This window comes from Brugia malayi, assembly GCF_000002995.4.
Source record: "Brugia malayi strain FR3 genome assembly, contig: Bm_v4_Chr2_contig_001, whole genome shotgun sequence".
Classification (NCBI taxonomy): domain Eukaryota; kingdom Metazoa; phylum Nematoda; class Chromadorea; order Rhabditida; family Onchocercidae; genus Brugia; species Brugia malayi.
The window spans coordinates 398044-415378 of NW_025062476.1; the positions used below are offsets into that span (position 1 = coordinate 398044).

Sequence of the window (17335 nt, forward strand, 5' to 3'; positions counted from 1 at the left end):
GCTAAAGTAGTAATTAAATAAATTTTGGTTTGAGTGAAAACTTTAGCTCTATGAAAATATAATAATTCAAAATTTTAAAGATTTGATTCAATGACTCAAATCTGAAACATTTCTCTTTGTCTTTTCTCCCATTCGCACAGATCAGAATTTCTTATATACAATGTGAAAAGCACTTTAACCTATAACAGTCGTACAATAGCAAAGTAATAATAACAATTCTTACAAATAACAGTGTGAAAGAAGGAAAAAGAGAAAGAAGAAGAAATAGACTAGTTGGAATGTGTTTAACATCAACGATCCGTTATCAAAATATAAGTAGTCGATTTCTCGAGAATTTAATTTAGGTTCCAGTTCAAGTTCCGGTTCAGGTTCTGGCACTGGTTCAGACTGGATGAGTAATGATTCTTTTTTGACTGTTGGTTCTGTTTTAGAGTTCAAATGAAGAGATGGTCGTCGCATCATATCACTTATAGATGATGACCTTTCGCTTGTTATTGTTGTTGGCAGCGAAACAGCTTGCGTGGCTTTCGGAACTTCTGCTCCGTGGGCAAAAGAATTGTGCACAGCAGCTGCCGGATGTTGCAAAGATGACGGATCCGGATGTCGAGACCGGAGCGGAGGTCGGATACTCGGGAACTGTTCATCGACAGAAACAAATACTACAGAGTGTACTCCACGATTTCTGTCTAAAAAAGCAAAATGTATTTTTTGGGGTATAAATTGCAAACCGTATAATCTCTGTGACAGAGAGTAAAAAAGATTTACTTCCGTGGTACTTCACTTCGTCTTGTCTGTAAAAGTTGTGATCACTGATCGGACCTTGATCAAGTGCCGACTTGACAGCATGCGAATATGACCCCATCATTTGTCCTTTCGCATAGATGACAAAAATTTCACCCGGTCCAAGTGGGTGATCTGATGGTTCTATCTCTGAGATAAAAAATATTATGATTATTTGCAAAATAATTATTCCCAAAGATTGAATAACTTTTGAAATTGTAAAAAATAATGAAGTTAGAATATTCCTATAGATATGGGGGAGACAGAGAAAGAGAGAGAAGTATTTAAATAATAAATTGCTAAAATCCTTTCAGACTTAATATTTTCTATTATTTATTGTGATCAAACTTCAAAAAGTTACCCAGTAAAGATGAGCGATTCTATTAACGCTGTAACTAAGACAATTAGCCTTGTTGTATGGGTAATGTATGGGTAAAATAGAGCTGTATAGTGGCTAATCTCGATTTATCGGACAATTTCATATTGCTTCTTTCCGTACGATTTCAAAAAAGGTAAAAATTACATTACAATTGACAAAATTATTAACAAAAAAGAAAAATTCTTACCAGCAATTCGTCTCCTGAACATAACTATCGTCCGGCCATCACGTTCTATGCCGTAAGCTGCCGAAAAAGACTCTTCACCGTCAAGCCTAAAAGACTTGTCATTCGCTCCTGTCACAAACATAAGCACTGTGCATTGCATCTTTACAACCTTAATAAATGACTGTAAACAAAAGCAGTGCTAACCAAATGTCATAAAGTGGTGTGGATCGATCTCTGGTGTACATATCGTTGATTCTCGACCTGCCATCCCGCACCGAACCGATCACAATATCTGTACAATCCATGGGATGAAGAGGTGCCAGAAGTGCTGCTCTTACTGGAACAATTGGCATCAGAAGAATATTAACTTCAACTCACAGACACAAAACGAACAAATTTCATTTTGCCAAAATATTTCGGCAAAAATATCGCAAATTGATAATTCAGTTTGTTTAGTGATAACTTCAAAAGCTCTGATAGAACTGAAATAAAAATTTGAGTAAATGCAATTACACAAGCCGTTGTTTTCAGGTAGTTTAGGAATTGGCACTGGCATTAAATTTAAGTCGATCGGACTTCGATACTGCGACTCATTCATCTGAATAGTTGAATGTGAAATCAATGTCCATCTGGTGTCGCGCTTATTTCGAGTATTCTCCAAATCGGGAAATAATCTGCAAGAACGATCGATTTCCATGGGTCGCCAACCAATTGAAATCCATGATGTGCTTTCATAATCCAAAATTATCTCTAGTTCATCCTTAAATTATTACAACTCGTTTAAAGACACCAAGGTAAGAATTATTTATTCAATTCAATCAAAAAAAAAAAAACTCTCAAATCTTTCAATCATCACAATTTCTCATTAAAATGTCATCAACAAAAAAATCATCAGAAAATGTCACCATCAAAGTTTCATTAAAACTTACTTGAACAACTCGTGAATAAACAAAATCGTTCTCATTTAGTGCAATTTTTTTAAAGCATTCTTCTCCAAAAAGACCATATTTGTTATACTTTTTCTCATCCTTTGGATAATCATAATTGAAACATTTATCATTTTCAGGTTTAGCATCAAATGCTAAAAATATTATTAAACGAATTTAAATTTAATTAAAAACCAGTTGATATGAAATTGTGGAAGTATAAATTTCGTCTCACTGTTCGATTCTTTCTTTTCTGCCATTCGAGAATATGCCAGAAGTGTCACTCAAGAGCATTTCATACAAAGTAAAAACTAAAATACTAAAATGACTGCTACTTATTAGTTTAACTTTTAATTGTTCTCGTAAAGAAGTATCTCCTGGCCGTTAATTTATATCAGTAAACAAACTTCGATCACAGTTCTGTCCAAAGTAGCCAAAAGAGCAATAGCACGTCCTTCTTACAATTCCATTTGCTTCTTTAACACATTTCCCATCGTTCAGGCAATCATCGTCGGTCGAACAATAATCTGAAATTTTCTAGCATTGCAATTAAAACTGAATGCAAGAAATTCAATCTCATCAATTAATTTCTCATTACTTTTTTATTCTAATTTTTTTTTTTAAGAAAATAATGCAAAATCTGAGTGCACTGTGACTCTTTTAATGCTCTCAAAAGTTTTTCCCAAGAAAACTTCACAATGCAGGAAGAAATTCTGAAGGTAAATATGCCTTCCCATTGTTTTTAGAGGAGGAAAGGAAGACAATATATTGAAGTCCAAAATAAGTAAGTCAATACTAGCTGCATTTTACTCTCCCAGTAAATATATGTATGAAAAGAGAAATGATCAAAGCAGTAGCAAATCAGAGATCAATCAGGAGAGCCATATCATCAATCATTTGTTATCAACAGGCTTATTGATAAGAGTTGTCAATATTGATAAGCGACGTTATTTGAATGCACTTATAAGTGATAGGTAAATGTTCGAATTTTAAGGAAATCTTGCCGCTACCGTCAAACTTTTTTCAGATTTAGTGACAGACCATCATGATCGATCCGGACGGATCCATCCCCACGAATGTTTCTCTTTTAGAGGAATAAAACTTCTAATTAAGACGGATATTGTCAACATTAATAGTTATTCATTGCAAATTACCATGACATTTTCATAAACAATTTGATTCGTTTATCTTCTGTCACATATTAATGACAATTATGCTCGTTCCAGTTGAATCTAATGCATTTCTTCATTTCGTCTTAAATGACAACACCGCCCGTCCTGTCAACATGGCACAGCTTTAGTTGCCGTTGAGAAGCACGTTATATCGGTATTCCAGAAAACCGGATGATTTTAACAATAGCAATGGAAAAACAAAAAATTCATACTTCACTAATTGGAAGTCTTTTCAATAAAAGAAACCATGCACATATTCGAATTTTGAAGTGATTAAGTGATAAGAAGAACAACGAATGAGGGTTAACACATCTAATGCAATTATTTCTTGTTTATTATCAGTTCCGTCCTTATTTGTATCACACTACTCGTAAATATCGTTAACAAGATTGCTATTATAATTGTTTTCCGGTAGCGACAAGCATTTATGATTTTCGGGATAAAGCAAAACAATTCCTGAGACACTTTTAGAAGTCTGTTGATCAACAATTGATTATTTAAATTGTTTAATAGCAGTAATATTCATTAATAGGTAATTTAACCTTTATATTGGCATAGTTCGCCGGAATATGAATGGCGGCATTTACATTTACCGTTCTCGTAATCACCGTGTTTTGAGCATCGTTCATCATCTTTTGGCACTTCTTGGACAATATTTACATCAGCACATGATCGAAATTCATAAGCTTGGCCCCACTCTAAAGCTTGACGTTCAAGCAAAACTATACACGGCGTACACGGACGTGTAGGACGAACTGTCGCATGCTGCAACCTATAAATGCCCAACTGTTACCTTATCTTAGATAATAAACTTTTAGTGCCATTTTGGAGGAATAAAAAACTGTTTTGAGAGGTTATTGCTGGAGGGAAAATAAATTCCTCAACTTTCCTCTTTCTTCTTACAGTTCCGCTTCCTAATGCCACTTCTAAACGATCATATTTACTGAGCGTTCTCATTTTGCACAATTTTACCAATTTCAAAGACAATTAAAGAAGATGAAAAATTAATTTACAACTTCAAAAAAAGACTTTTATTCTAGTTGAGATTTTAAAAATGAACAAAAATCTAAAATTCATCACCGAAATTTAATGGAATTTTGAAGATGTGATTAACCAGTTTGCAAATTCTATAATGTGTCTGCTTTAAAACAAAATTTGTCAAAATAAATAATATCTAAAAGAGGATAAACGAACGTTTGATCATCGAGACCAACATATTTGCTACCTTTCAGGGGCGCTAATTGTTCTACAACATCTCCAGTCTCATTTATCACTGATAAGCGATATCCACCCTAAAAAATATAAAAAATTTTTACTTTTCCGAAAATTACTTTTTTTTTTTGGCATCATTCCACTTTGCAAAATAAATTTTATTGCATAAATTTGAACTTATTACTTAAATTAATTTCTTTTCAAAAACATTTGAACTGATTAAGCTCAACCATTAAATGAAGAATTGAATAGGAAAGTGTCCTGCAAAAGTTCAAGAAAGAAAACAACTTGAATCAATTGCTGTTGCTGATACGTTTCATAAAATGATACATAATAATTAATTAACCTGGTGTGGGTATTGCAATCGCCACGTGAAATTGTATGATTCACCAACGTATAATTGAGTGTAACGTGCTTAAATTAATTATAAATTTTTGAATTTTGAATTTGTTAAAGAAACATATCAGATATGGAGAAGAAGTTATTCATCATTAAAATGTTGAAATCAATCGGTTTTAATCTATTTTAATTTGCTACTTAAAAAAACTTATTAACTTAATCTAAATTAAAGTATTTAAAAAAGTTTTCTACTTTAGGCGGATAAGTCGAAGTGACATTTAATTAGAAATTAAAACATACAATGTTTGCTAAGTCTTGATAAAAATGGAAGATACTTGCTGGTATTGATGATTACATTAGTAATAAGAGCAACAATCACTAACGACTATCAGGCTTAGGTACACCACACGGACTGATTGTTCGGGCGGAATCCAAGAAATCGAGCGGTGGAAATCGAGCTGACGGAAACGTCAACGCCACGTGTCCCACGGCACTGTACCGCAACAATAAATGCAACAGAAGCAATAATTGTAGCATACTTTCTACAGCATTTCACTCAAAATATATGAACAAAAAAAAAAAAAAAAAAAACAAAGCAGATGTTACGGAGAACGAAAGATAATTCTCTGATAATATCATTATCACAAATCACAAAAGTGATAATAGTTTAGTCTTGATCACCTATTCTCGGCTCCTCCATTTGATCAGCAGATTTGCACAATTGCCTGTATTGAAATTGCACAGAAATATCAATTTAACTTTGATAATAAAGTTAATAATAAATTGTAATTGATAATGAATTGTTAATTCTGATAACTATATTGAAGACTAATGTTAAGATCAGAAGGAAAATCATTACCTTACACTAAAAAAAATTTTCTTTTTTTTGAAGGAATTCAAATTTTATTTGAGAGAAAAACTCATTATTCAATTTTTGTTTTAGAAATCAAAGATATGATTCTTGAACTGTTTTAATTTTTTGATGTGTCCACCTATTCAGTTTAGGAAGTTTTAATGTCAATTCAAGGAAGCATTGAGTTAAGATTGATTCTTCGAAATGATTGTGTTAAGGTATTTCAGGAAAGTAATGATAGTTTTAAGTGGTATGGGATATATTTAAAAAATTTATAATTTAATTCATCACATCTTACTTTAGTCGTTGTGATAGCATTAGTTGATTTTTCAAATTTAAGATAAAAAGGAAATTTAAAGGTAACTTTTATAAAGGAATAATTTGAAGTAAAAGTAATAATTGCTTCTGTGCAACAAATCAGATTTTTGGCAGAGGGAATGGGTAATATTATGATGTCAAGAATACTCAATGTGACAACAAAATTTATATAATTCAATAAACTTTGAATTTCCATACTATATTATCTAAAAAATGAATAAATTTCAAACTAGCACATTACAAATTTTAATTGCTTCCATAGGTTAAGTGCAATTGTCACAACTCGAAAGGAAGTAGAGGACACAGTTTCTGGAGTACCGTATCTGTACTCTTTAAATTCTAATATCGTATATCTATTAAAGCTTTAAAATTTGAAAGAAATAATAAGCACAGAGAAAAGAATGGAAGATTAGAAACATCTGCGCAATTCTCCACTCTTATTTCAACAAGAACGATATCCGTAATAGCATTCTCGACGACATACTTTCAGGGATTTCTCGATTTGAAGATATCTGGCAGATAAATTGAAGCAACAATCACATTTACATAATTGCTTATGTAAGCAGGCAGAATGCAAAGAAGAATTTGCAGTAGATTAGTAATTTGAAAATAAAAATGATTGATAGAAAATTTTGAAAGTCATCAGAATTTAAATTTCAAAAATTTTCAAACTAACTTCAGAAACAAAGAACTGCAAAATAAGTGATAATAATATGGTATGAAGCACACTATTAACGTTATTTGACGGTGGAATGGGACTCCACGGTAACAGTTGGTGCTCACAAGGAACTGGTAAAAGTATAAGATAAAGTGGAGACGTTTAAAGAATTCAAGTTTTTTTTTCGATAATTTATTGAAAAAGTGTGATATGAGAAGAGCGAGAGGGAAAGAGTGTTATTTTATTATTGCATGTGAAAGGATGAGAATATACATTCATTAATTATTTCATATCTTGTTCAAAATGATAATATGACTCATGAAAAGCTGCTGCTCTTCTGTGCTGTTTGGATTGGTGAAGGATGATTGAAATTTTAAAATTTGAATTCTCACAAATCTTTAAATTTGTCTAAATAATTCTGTCAGTCAAATCTTCAATACTTAAATCAAGACGAAACAGGAAGATGAACTTAATAAAGTTAAACATTTATGTTTCAGATTTAATACTGATGAGGAGTACGCCATACTTAAATTATAACTATTTTGATCAGTCGTATAGAATTACTGCAAAAGAACCGGATTTCTTCTAGAATAATCTGCATACTACTTTTAATTGTTCCTGCACTATATTTCACAGTCAAAGTTTACATCAAACTATTAAATGTTTCGTTATTTAAGATGCTACTAGCATAAATTATAACTTAGTAAACTACTCCATCTGATAAGATACATCAAATGTATCTGAAAATTTTCCAAGCTATCTTGTTCGTTCAGATTTATACATGGAAGTGATTGGAAAATTCTAACATTTAGCACTTTCAACAATGCTTTCATCATTACGAGATAATCTCTTGAAAAGTTACCCTCTTCTTACACAAATGTAAACGTAACGAATTAAATCCTCTTTTAAGTCCTTTCAATGCTTGTTTAATTTAACTGCAAAAGCGTACTGCTTCGAGATATCCATTTGGAGTTTGTTGAGATGATGTAATATTGCTAACGGCATTGAATGATTTCAGTGTGACAATAGCAATGACAGATTGATAATAGCATTGACAGGTTGACTATGGCAGTGACAGGTTGACAATAGCAATGACAGATAACGATAAGCAATATTTTGTGATGAGAAATTAGCCAATGCATGCAATATTAAAATGATAAAATGCAATCGTAACTTGCAATCGTTCATCCATTCCATTCCATTTCATTTCATTTATCAAATTGAAAAGTGCGTGAGAATGACAATTTGCACCAATTCTTAGTAATTGCAGGAAAATACACAATGACCTTTGCAGGAATAGTTTCAACTGAAAAAATTGGAGAACTGCGATTGGATTAAAATGATAGATACATTGAGAGGAATTGATTAATTTTTATTAATAGATAGAATTGAACTGAGGAATTGATTAATCAAAGGATAGAATTGAACTGAGGAATTGATTAATAAAAGGATAGAATTGAACTGAGGAATTGATTAATAAAAGGATAGAATTGAACTGAGGAATTGATTAATAAAAGGATAGAATTGAACTGAGGAATTGATTAATAAAAGGATAGAATTGAACTGAGGAATTGATTAATAAAAGGATAGAATTGAACTGAGGAATTGATTAATAAAAGGATAGAATTGAACTTTACGACAGATTAGGAAAGTTGAGAAAAAGATTGTTAGAAATTATAATTAGGATGTTGGGTCATCATATGATAAAGGATCGAAAAATTGCTCACGGCATTTCGAACAATAGTAATTAAAAGAGAAGTAGAGTTTATAGAGGTTTTTGGTTTCAAATTAACAGTTTATTATGGTTTGATAGGAAATGGACGCAAAGTTTAGAATGACCTTCCTATAAAAACTCTTATCACTTTATTAGGGAAATCAGAGATAACAGGAAGAGTTAACAAGTCCGTGGATGATGTTTCATTCGACAATTTCTCCGAAAAACAGGTTTGCGAACTGCGCTAAATAATGAAAAGTGAAACAAAAGAGTTGATATTTTTGCAACCCACATCAAATCAACAACAACAACAACAATAACAGCAACAACAATAACAACAGTAACAACAACAATAACAGCAACAACAATAACAACAACAACAATAACAACAGTAACAACAACAATAACAACAACAACAATAATAATAACAACAATAACAATAACAACAGCAGCAGTAGCTACAGAACCATAATTATTAATAGCATCACTCTCGAGCAGTAATATTATTTCCATTAGCTTTGGTAATTCTCAAAATCTCAGAATATAATTTAAAAAAATAAAAAAAATTTGTTTTTTAAATTAATAATAATCCTCAAAGACCAAATATCATTTCACAAAGATGAGTCATTTCATAATATGTGCACTGATTAAGGCTTGATAAGTCATTTTGAAATGCAAAAAAGACTTTAGGTACTAATAAGAAATCCGTTTCCAAGCAAATTTCACATATTTCAAGAAAATGAGTTGGCCTGAGGCATGCAATTCCAGTTGTAATGATAAATAGTCATTTCATTTCTTATCTCATGCAACTATCAAAAAAACTGGAAATTAGTAAAGAGACGAGGTTGAGAAGTTCTCTTCCCTCATCTAATTGCCATTTATTTCATTCTAACAAAGAAACGAATTTCAACTCAGAACAAAACATAAATCACTGTTACGCAGCGATGCGTCACGCAACGTAATCCGTTCCAGTCTTTACAGCTAGTTTTACACTAAAACAAAAAGAGCAATTTAACAAAGAATAGAACGAAAAGATATTGATAAAAAAGGTAATGGATTATTTTAATTTACTTTCGTTCACAGCATCTCAAAACCGGATATCGAATAAAATTTCGAAAAAATTCTTGTTTTCATTAATTCTTGAACTGCTGCTTTTATCTAACAGTAAATAGGGTACTTTGCTTTAAATTTCTATCTTTTGTATTTTTACAACTTCTTCGAAAGAGGAAATTAAGAAAGCAATGAACTGATAATACTTGTCAAAACTTAAACTGTCAGTTGTTTTACTCATTAAGTGCCTTAAATTTTAATGGCTAAGTAAAATGCATATGTCTTGTTTTTATCTAAGTACCGGTAATTAAACCTCCGTTTTTACTGCTTAATATTGTACTATAATTAAACCGTAATAAACCGGAATAATTCAGACTACTAACAGGAGGATTCTCTGTCTTCAATACATCTCGTTGGTAATTTGTTTGATAATTTTGATAGCTTCTGCTGGGTAATTATCTCTACGCTTATTCCATCCGATAAAAAAGAATGCATAGAGAAACGATTTAGTTTTATTTTAAGTGAAATGAATGGTAATAAAGTTTAGTTTAAAAATATTCTGTCATTTTGGCAATATGTTGATGGCAACATCCAAAATTTTCATTTTCCACTGCTGGATGAAAACCGGATTCTGATAGGTTTCATTTGTAAATTTCATGAAGCAATAAGCACAGCTATTTTGCGGAGAATATAAATAGACGTTGTACAGCCAATGCTTTCTTATTACAAGCTAAAGTTGCTCGCAACGACTATGGATTCTTTTCAAATATTAAAAATTTAGGGTCTTAGCTAAATTAAGTTGTCATATTTTTCACTTTTAAGAATTTCCAGTTTCTGTTTGCAATTTTTTAAGGTTGTTTGCAATGGTTTTCCGAACATTATGTGAAGTTTTGTACCGCTCCGCAACCATTCCGCTGCTTAATTAATTATTTGAATATAATCAGCCTTAAGAGTTATCACAGTTTACTTTTAAATCTATCAAAATAATTCAGAGAATTTGCACATCAATGAGTGTACCTTAGAGAGTATACTGCAAACATATGCTTGAATACTTCCTTACAAATCCATCAAAACAATCAACAAAGAAATTTCAGTAGGCTAAAATCTATGTTAATTCAATTGCTGACAACTGCGCAACTGCTGCATTTCTGTTTTACCGATGTTTCTCGATCCCGAAACATCACTGAAGAGCCCCAGGTAGGTTTACATACCATTACTAACTATTTATTTTCAATTTTTACACCCTAACTTCAATCAAATATTATTAATAACCTCAAATTCAATTAAGCTACCATTTAGGTTAAGTTTTTAGTTCTCAACTAAAAACCCAAATTTTTAGGTCCCTATGATGCGACACTTAAACCACACCATGACACCACTACAAGTTACTGAAGCTATTGAATTAGTTGATACAACTATGGCTGAACAACCAAATTCGGTTTGACTTTTTTCATTAATTTATACATTTTTCATATTAATTGGCTTTATTGATTTCAACAATTAGAAAAATAATCTCCAACTGTAATTAATTATTATAATGCAGAAAATGGTACATAGCACCGGATTTCAAGTATCATCGGCCGGATCAACACTAACAGATGTTCCTGCATCAGCCATAATAACTTCATCAGTAGATACAATCACCGCACCAGCAGGGGACAAAAATGACATGTCGTTGACGACGAGAATAGGAACGAATGATGGAGGTTAATCATCTCAAATTCTATGCAAAACTTTCTTGTGTTCATGAAAACTTAAGTCTTTGCAAAAAAGATGAATTCGTTGAGAATAGAAAGCATTTCAAGCATTCAAAAGAAACGCCAAACAATTAGCAAAAGCGCAACTGGCAGACAGTCTAATTTGATTGACTTTCCGGAGCGATAAATTTCTTGCAGGTAAGCAACAAAGCAATGAAGTCTTCAAACGCCGTGTGATAAAAATGGCTGTCGCTCCAAGTAACGCACCGGAAGTGAAAAATCCAAGCGCTCCTGTCAGTAACTATCAAAGTGAAATTACGGAGCAGAAACCGCAAGAAGGACAGTATGGCTTCGAGAAAAAGCATAGGTAATAGCATCAGAAACAATTGTTCCTGCAATGAGTTCCGATGAGTCATACAATAATTGTCTTAACAATTATTTACTCCTCTAATTATTTTCTAATTAAACTATTTTTTTTTTTTGAAATTTTTTCTCGTCACAAATTTTCTTCTCAATTCAATTGTGATTCATAATTAACTTTAATAAGTAATAACGCTTCTTTATATTGCATAATTCAAATTGATATATTCCATTTGAATTGTTCTGATGATGCGCTGAAGTTGCAGTCGACCTTCTATAATTGAAAGAAATTCAATAAATGTTATCATGTTTTGATTGAAATGTAACTTTGTGTAATTTGTCCGTCACCAATAAAGTTATCGTAGATATCATTGAGAGATTCGGGTACAACAAAGAAACTTCCTTACTAGAAAAAAGACTTCTACGTTTCTCAGCCATCTCTTCTTTTATAACTTCCAATGCCAATTCTAATTTATTGATTCGTTGGATATCCTTTTTAGCTGTACCAATGATTCATTAGAATTAATTGCTTGAAAACATAAAAAATAGTAATTTGAAAAGTTCCTCCAACTTTTGGTAAATCCATCCCAATTGACCTATTTTTAAAATCTAAACATGAATCAATAATGTCCTGGCTAGTTAAGATGATATTTTCACTGCCAAATTATTTAAGTTTAAATTCACTAGGTGTCTTTGAAATTGGTTGTCTACTCAACAGGTGAATCAGTAATACAGGTGATGTGGCAATGATTAATGATGCCAGAATTGATAAGGTTGTTGTAACTGCTAGGCCAGTTATGGAAATTATATTTGGCAATTGATGTGACTGCATCTCTTCTGTCCTACTGCAAAATGAATTACTTTTTAATTAGTTGCCTTATCGATTTTTTGTATCGAATTATTTCATTGTTTATTATTAGCTAATCACTGCTTATATGTATGCATTGATAAGGAATATATCACTATCAATTCATCTTATTACTGGGAACTTTCAAAAAAAAAAAGATGAAATGCTTTAGCTATGTTTAATATTTCAAGCTGTGATAGCTTTGACAACTCTCGACAAAATGATGCTAATGTAGCACCTGCAAATTAAACGAAGATTCCCTTTGAACACCTTGAAAGTACTTAATATCACTTTCAAATGTTTTCAAAATGAAAAATGCTCGAACAGAAATATCTTTTATAAGAAAACTTTTATTGTTATGCAAAAAATTTGTGATGACGTCATGAAAGTTTGATAATACAATAAATTTAGCAAAATATAAATTTAAACTCTCAGAGTTGCAAGAAACTTAAGCAAGTTTTTGCAACTTCTGTAGATTTCTGCAACTTAAACAAGCTTCACACTAAGCTATTAATTTAAATGATTTAACCATGCCGGATACAAAACCGGCTGCACCCGTTCTGAGTAGACGAATTCGCTTTAAAGTGAAAAAGATTTTGATCAGCAAACCAAAGTTCCTGCTACACATTTAAACTAAGAAAGCAAAAAGACGAAAACGCCTCCGTCATTGTGTAAGTCTTTTATCAGAAGATAAATCTGTTGATAAGTCATTTTATGATAAAGATTAACTGGGATAATATACGTTCACGATATGAAAGCATTGATAAGATACTAAAGCACAATCATAAACATTTGAAATTCTCGAAAAGATGCAAATTCCTATTTCTTTTTCTACTCTTTGCTGACATTCTCAAAGCAATTTGACATTTTTGATCAGAGATAATTTGCTGAGAGTTAAAATATTTGAAGGTGAACTGCTCATCTTAGTTAAGCCATTCTCTTCGACTTATTGCATTACTTTATTAGCAAATCTTTTCGTAAACAATAACAAAAATGATAAATTCAAAAGGTTGGAGAGCAGAGAACAAAACTGATAATGAAAAAGAAACGAAGTGATAACAAAAAAGGGAGTAATTTCAGAACCAGTCAAAATCAGAAGTGCTTGTGTGGCAAATTTCCGGTTCCGGTGGAGGTATCATTTGCACTCCATCGATAACCAAAGTGATATTTCCCTCATCTTGCATATGCATAAGTGATAGATCTTCTGAAAATTGACATTAATTTAAAAAAAAAAAAAAAAAAAAAGGTGGCGGTATTTTTGGAAACGAATTTATAGAGAAAATTAATAAGTGGCAATTTAATTAGAAGTATGAAAAACCCCAGTATGCGTATGTGTATCTCAACTGTTGACTTCGATCAAGTATGCTTCTGTAGGGACTTGGACCAGCTAGGGTACAACGACTGGCGGTTCGATTAGGAATTGTCTCCCGCTCTTCAGCTGAAATTTGTCTAATTAAGAAGCAAGGTGTCAATTCATGTCAACTTACTGTAACAATCAGATCAGATGAGAATCTGTTTAGCAATAATTTGTTCTAATTTGCAAAATTAAAATGAAATATCACTCACTTAAATAATACCCAACATGCAAGCAGCTGAAATAAAAATCATGAGGATCAGGTTTGCACGGATCCGGAAGACCATCAGGTGTGCTACCACATTCACTCTTATAAGTCTAAATGAAGTATCCTAAAATGAGTATTTATTTTTAGAAATTAGTACATAATTGCTTCATTTCAACTTCTGAAATCTTTTTCTGAATAAGTAAATTTGAAATGACAATAAGAAATAGCTATGCTAGCAAATATTTTTAGGATTGTACTCAAATCTGATATTCTTACCATCTAATTTAAACTCATCCATAGAGAATTGGAAGTTGTTTAACTTCTCTAATGAACTTTAAGGAATGATAGTTGCAGTTCACACCAAACAGTAACTAGCATTCCTGAAAAACTGAAGGAGCACAACTCACGGTATCGATGCTTCCGGTTACTCGATATCTAATTGTTGAATCATGAAAGGTCATAGCAATACTTAGGTCATATTCGTCATACGTCTCCTCCAGTAAAACATCTAAAAGCGATAATATATTCACCTTCCGGACATTTTTCCGTGCATTATTTCGGAATTGGATAAAAAAACGGATAGTATATACTTCAAGGAGTGTTTCAGTGCTTTCAGTTAGTTTAGTGAAAAGTTCATTAAATTTGAAACATATCATTTCATAAATTTTATTCGTAATTTTTTTGTTTCTTTTTTTTTTCAAAAATTTACGATTGCTTTTGTCATAAGCTCCAAATAAGGTAAGAAAGAGCTTTTTCTTGTCGGAAAGTATATCAAAGAAACGAGTTCTGTCATGATTCAGTGTCAATCCCATAAATGAACGAGGAGAATGAAGATAGCTCCGATTTCGTTGGCCATATGCGCCGAGCATGAATCTGATCAAAACATCTTTGTTATTTTATCTTATGGTAGAAAGTAGAAAGCTTAGATAGTAAGTTTTATTTGATTGCACAGAGCTTTGTTAAGTTTTATTTAACTACACAATTCCAAATGAACTAACTGATTTTCTGGAACAGTTCAAGTACTAACTAATCGTTTTTTTTTTTTTTTTTTTTTTAATATAAAACATGAAAACGAACGATCCTTGACCAGCCGGAAAGTATCGTAAGGAACAAATGACAGTATTGTCCGGTTGGATTAATCCCAATGGTCGCATATTCGACATCCACAGATAGCTTCCCCAGTTGAAAGGATCCACATAAGGACTTTGACGAATAATAATTCTGAAAATAGAGTATGCTAGTAAGTGCTCAGCTCAGTGCTTTGATATTTCAAAGCATTTCAAAAATACCGTTGTTTTCGTGGATCACAGCCGGAAACATACGCTGCCGGTTTCGTGGAATCGAATCTGGCATTCATCAACATTCTACTACGTCCATTGATGAAATAAAATCTAAATATAAATTTGTCGTTCAAATCTCACTTACTGCTTTTGAATTTTAATTTTTAACTAAGAATTTAATTCAATGTGTACTACTTATCTCGTCAAGAACACGTGATTTTTTGTTATGGTCAGTGATATAATATCAGTATTTTGTTTTGCTGTTAACAGTTCAAAGTGAAATTTGTGATAAATTCATTTTTAGTGATGCTTGAATCTTTTTTTTGCTAAGATTAAATGATAAATATACCTTTCATTTTTGTTTTATGCACTCATCTTTTAAATTTATGATTAAATTTAAGCAAGGTATAATTTATCAACCTTCCATTGAAAACGAGATTGGCTTTCCAGCTTCCGTATAAAATAATGAATGAGAAACCGTACGGCATGGCAGCGATATCTTCAGAGATGGAATCTTTCATCTTACTGGTAAAGTAAAATTAAAATTGAGCAAAAAGAAGAATTCATAAGCTAAAAAAAATTCGATTCCATTAATCGTAGTTTGTTTCATAATAAATGGAACAATTCTGCATGATATATTGCTATAAATATTACTGATAAGAACTGATTTGCCATCTTACCTGCTTTATGCTCATATCTACTTATTGTCACAGCACTATTACCTGTGTTCACTTACCTGTGTCCACTATCCAACGATGTGAACGGAACTCGATCGTAATCATATCCAAATGTCAATCTTGCTCCGCTGAAAATCTTTCCGTTTAGTTTGGAATGAAACGGAATTCAGTATTTGCTGGAATATTATTTATTTTGCTCACAAAAAAATATTTTATTTGTAAATCGAAACATTTTAGATGAGTTATTACTTTAAAAAATGTAAGAGCGATGAATCATTTAAAAATGTGACATTACTTAAAGGACTGAAAATTTGCTTCGTCTTTTCATTTTCAAAATTTTTATTTAGGAAAGTTAATATTAGCAAGTTAACTGCAAATTAGAACACCTTAAAATTCCACTCACTTCTTGAAATTAAGACTTGGCCAAAGACGAATAGTAGATTTTATTTAGAAAAGCGATGAATCACAAAGCCAAAAGCAAACGAACCTTTCAGTTGTCTCATAGATGACATATGGCGTTGCTGATTCATTACTGTACCACGTAGAAAATGTAAATCTTAAAAAAAACTTATAGCACAAATTTAATTAATTATGTACCAAATCTTAAAAAACACAAATTTAATTAATAATATTTGAAATATTTTGAAAAATTTCTATTGTTCTAAAGTTTTGTAAAGGACAATTCGCCAAAGTCTGTTTATTAAATCAATCAATGAAATAAGTAATTAGCAGATATTAGCAGATGAATGAATCAAAAGAGTTTACTACACCAATCAAATTAAATATTTATCACTGAGACATACATTTCTAAAATAATATGAAATAAAAGTAGTGAATTTCAAACTTTTTGCACTTTTCTCGAAATACAGTCTTGACAAAAATTACACTACTGCGTATTGGATGAGTGTAATAGTTAGTGGTTGGATCTTCCAGTAGTTCCTTCAAAAAGAAAAAAGTGTAATTTTGATGATTTTTGTTTGAAACTTAAAACGAACAGCTAGAAAATTCGATCTTCCAAATTTCAATGAAATGAAACATAAATCAGTCTACCTTTTCATCATCTACTACTTCATCCAATTCTCCAAAATTCATTTTTAGCAGCAACAAAGTGAATAACCACCGCTTCACATCCATTCTCGCTTGTAAAATTAATATGACACAATGATTTTGTGAATATTTTTGCATAAAGTATTTAAAGTATTTTTAGTGTGAAATTATTTTAATTATTATTTCTTAACTATTTACCAAAGATAACACAAATTGCCGCATTTTCAACAATTTTAGTGCTGGAAAAGAAACTTCAGAGATTATTTAAACTTTAACATTTTTCTTATATTTCTTTGAA

The 17335-nt window shown here is 31.5% G+C and overlaps 5 protein-coding genes across 5 annotated transcripts; 1 reads left to right on the top strand and 4 right to left on the bottom strand.

The window, feature by feature from the left end:
• Positions 1-219: 219 nt before the first annotated feature.
• Positions 220-5511, bottom strand: Bm2559 (DOMON domain containing protein; the record flags this gene model as incomplete). The annotated part of the gene is made up of 11 exons (XM_001898519.2): positions 220-686; positions 766-930; positions 1347-1432; positions 1530-1662; positions 1839-2085; positions 2255-2406; positions 2659-2778; positions 3966-4195; positions 4618-4715; positions 4982-5049; positions 5358-5511. 11 exons carry the CDS (start codon positions 5509-5511, stop codon positions 220-222), a joined length of 1920 nt encoding a protein of 639 aa, XP_001898554.1.
• A 3186-nt stretch (positions 5512-8697) lies between these two features.
• Positions 8698-9030, bottom strand: Bm12035 (uncharacterized protein; the record flags this gene model as incomplete). The annotated part of the gene is made up of 1 exon (XM_001898520.2): positions 8698-9030. One exon carries the CDS (start codon positions 9028-9030, stop codon positions 8698-8700), a length of 333 nt encoding a protein of 110 aa, XP_001898555.2.
• A 1644-nt stretch (positions 9031-10674) lies between these two features.
• On the top strand, positions 10675-11635 carry Bm10252 (Uncharacterized protein; the record flags this gene model as incomplete). The annotated part of the gene is made up of 4 exons (XM_001898521.1): positions 10675-10764; positions 10907-11005; positions 11111-11273; positions 11463-11635. 4 exons carry the CDS (start codon positions 10675-10677, stop codon positions 11633-11635), a joined length of 525 nt encoding a protein of 174 aa, XP_001898556.1.
• A 189-nt stretch (positions 11636-11824) lies between these two features.
• Bm1387 (Uncharacterized protein) lies at positions 11825-13099 on the bottom strand (the record flags this gene model as incomplete). Its single annotated transcript, XM_043077956.1, has 5 exons — positions 11825-11898; positions 12032-12124; positions 12309-12469; positions 12710-12741; positions 13001-13099. 5 exons carry the CDS (start codon positions 13097-13099, stop codon positions 11825-11827), a joined length of 459 nt encoding a protein of 152 aa, XP_042933890.1.
• Positions 13100-13547: 448 nt separating this feature from the next.
• On the bottom strand, positions 13548-17124 carry Bm10251 (Uncharacterized protein; the record flags this gene model as incomplete). Its single annotated transcript, XM_001898522.2, has 12 exons — positions 13548-13675; positions 13790-13909; positions 14038-14143; positions 14441-14541; positions 14743-14906; positions 15111-15254; positions 15323-15424; positions 15734-15838; positions 16050-16118; positions 16478-16546; positions 16835-16929; positions 17041-17124. The coding sequence occupies 12 exons, from the start codon at positions 17122-17124 to the stop codon at positions 13548-13550; spliced, it is 1287 nt and encodes a 428-aa protein (XP_001898557.2).
• Positions 17125-17335: the final 211 nt, after the last annotated feature.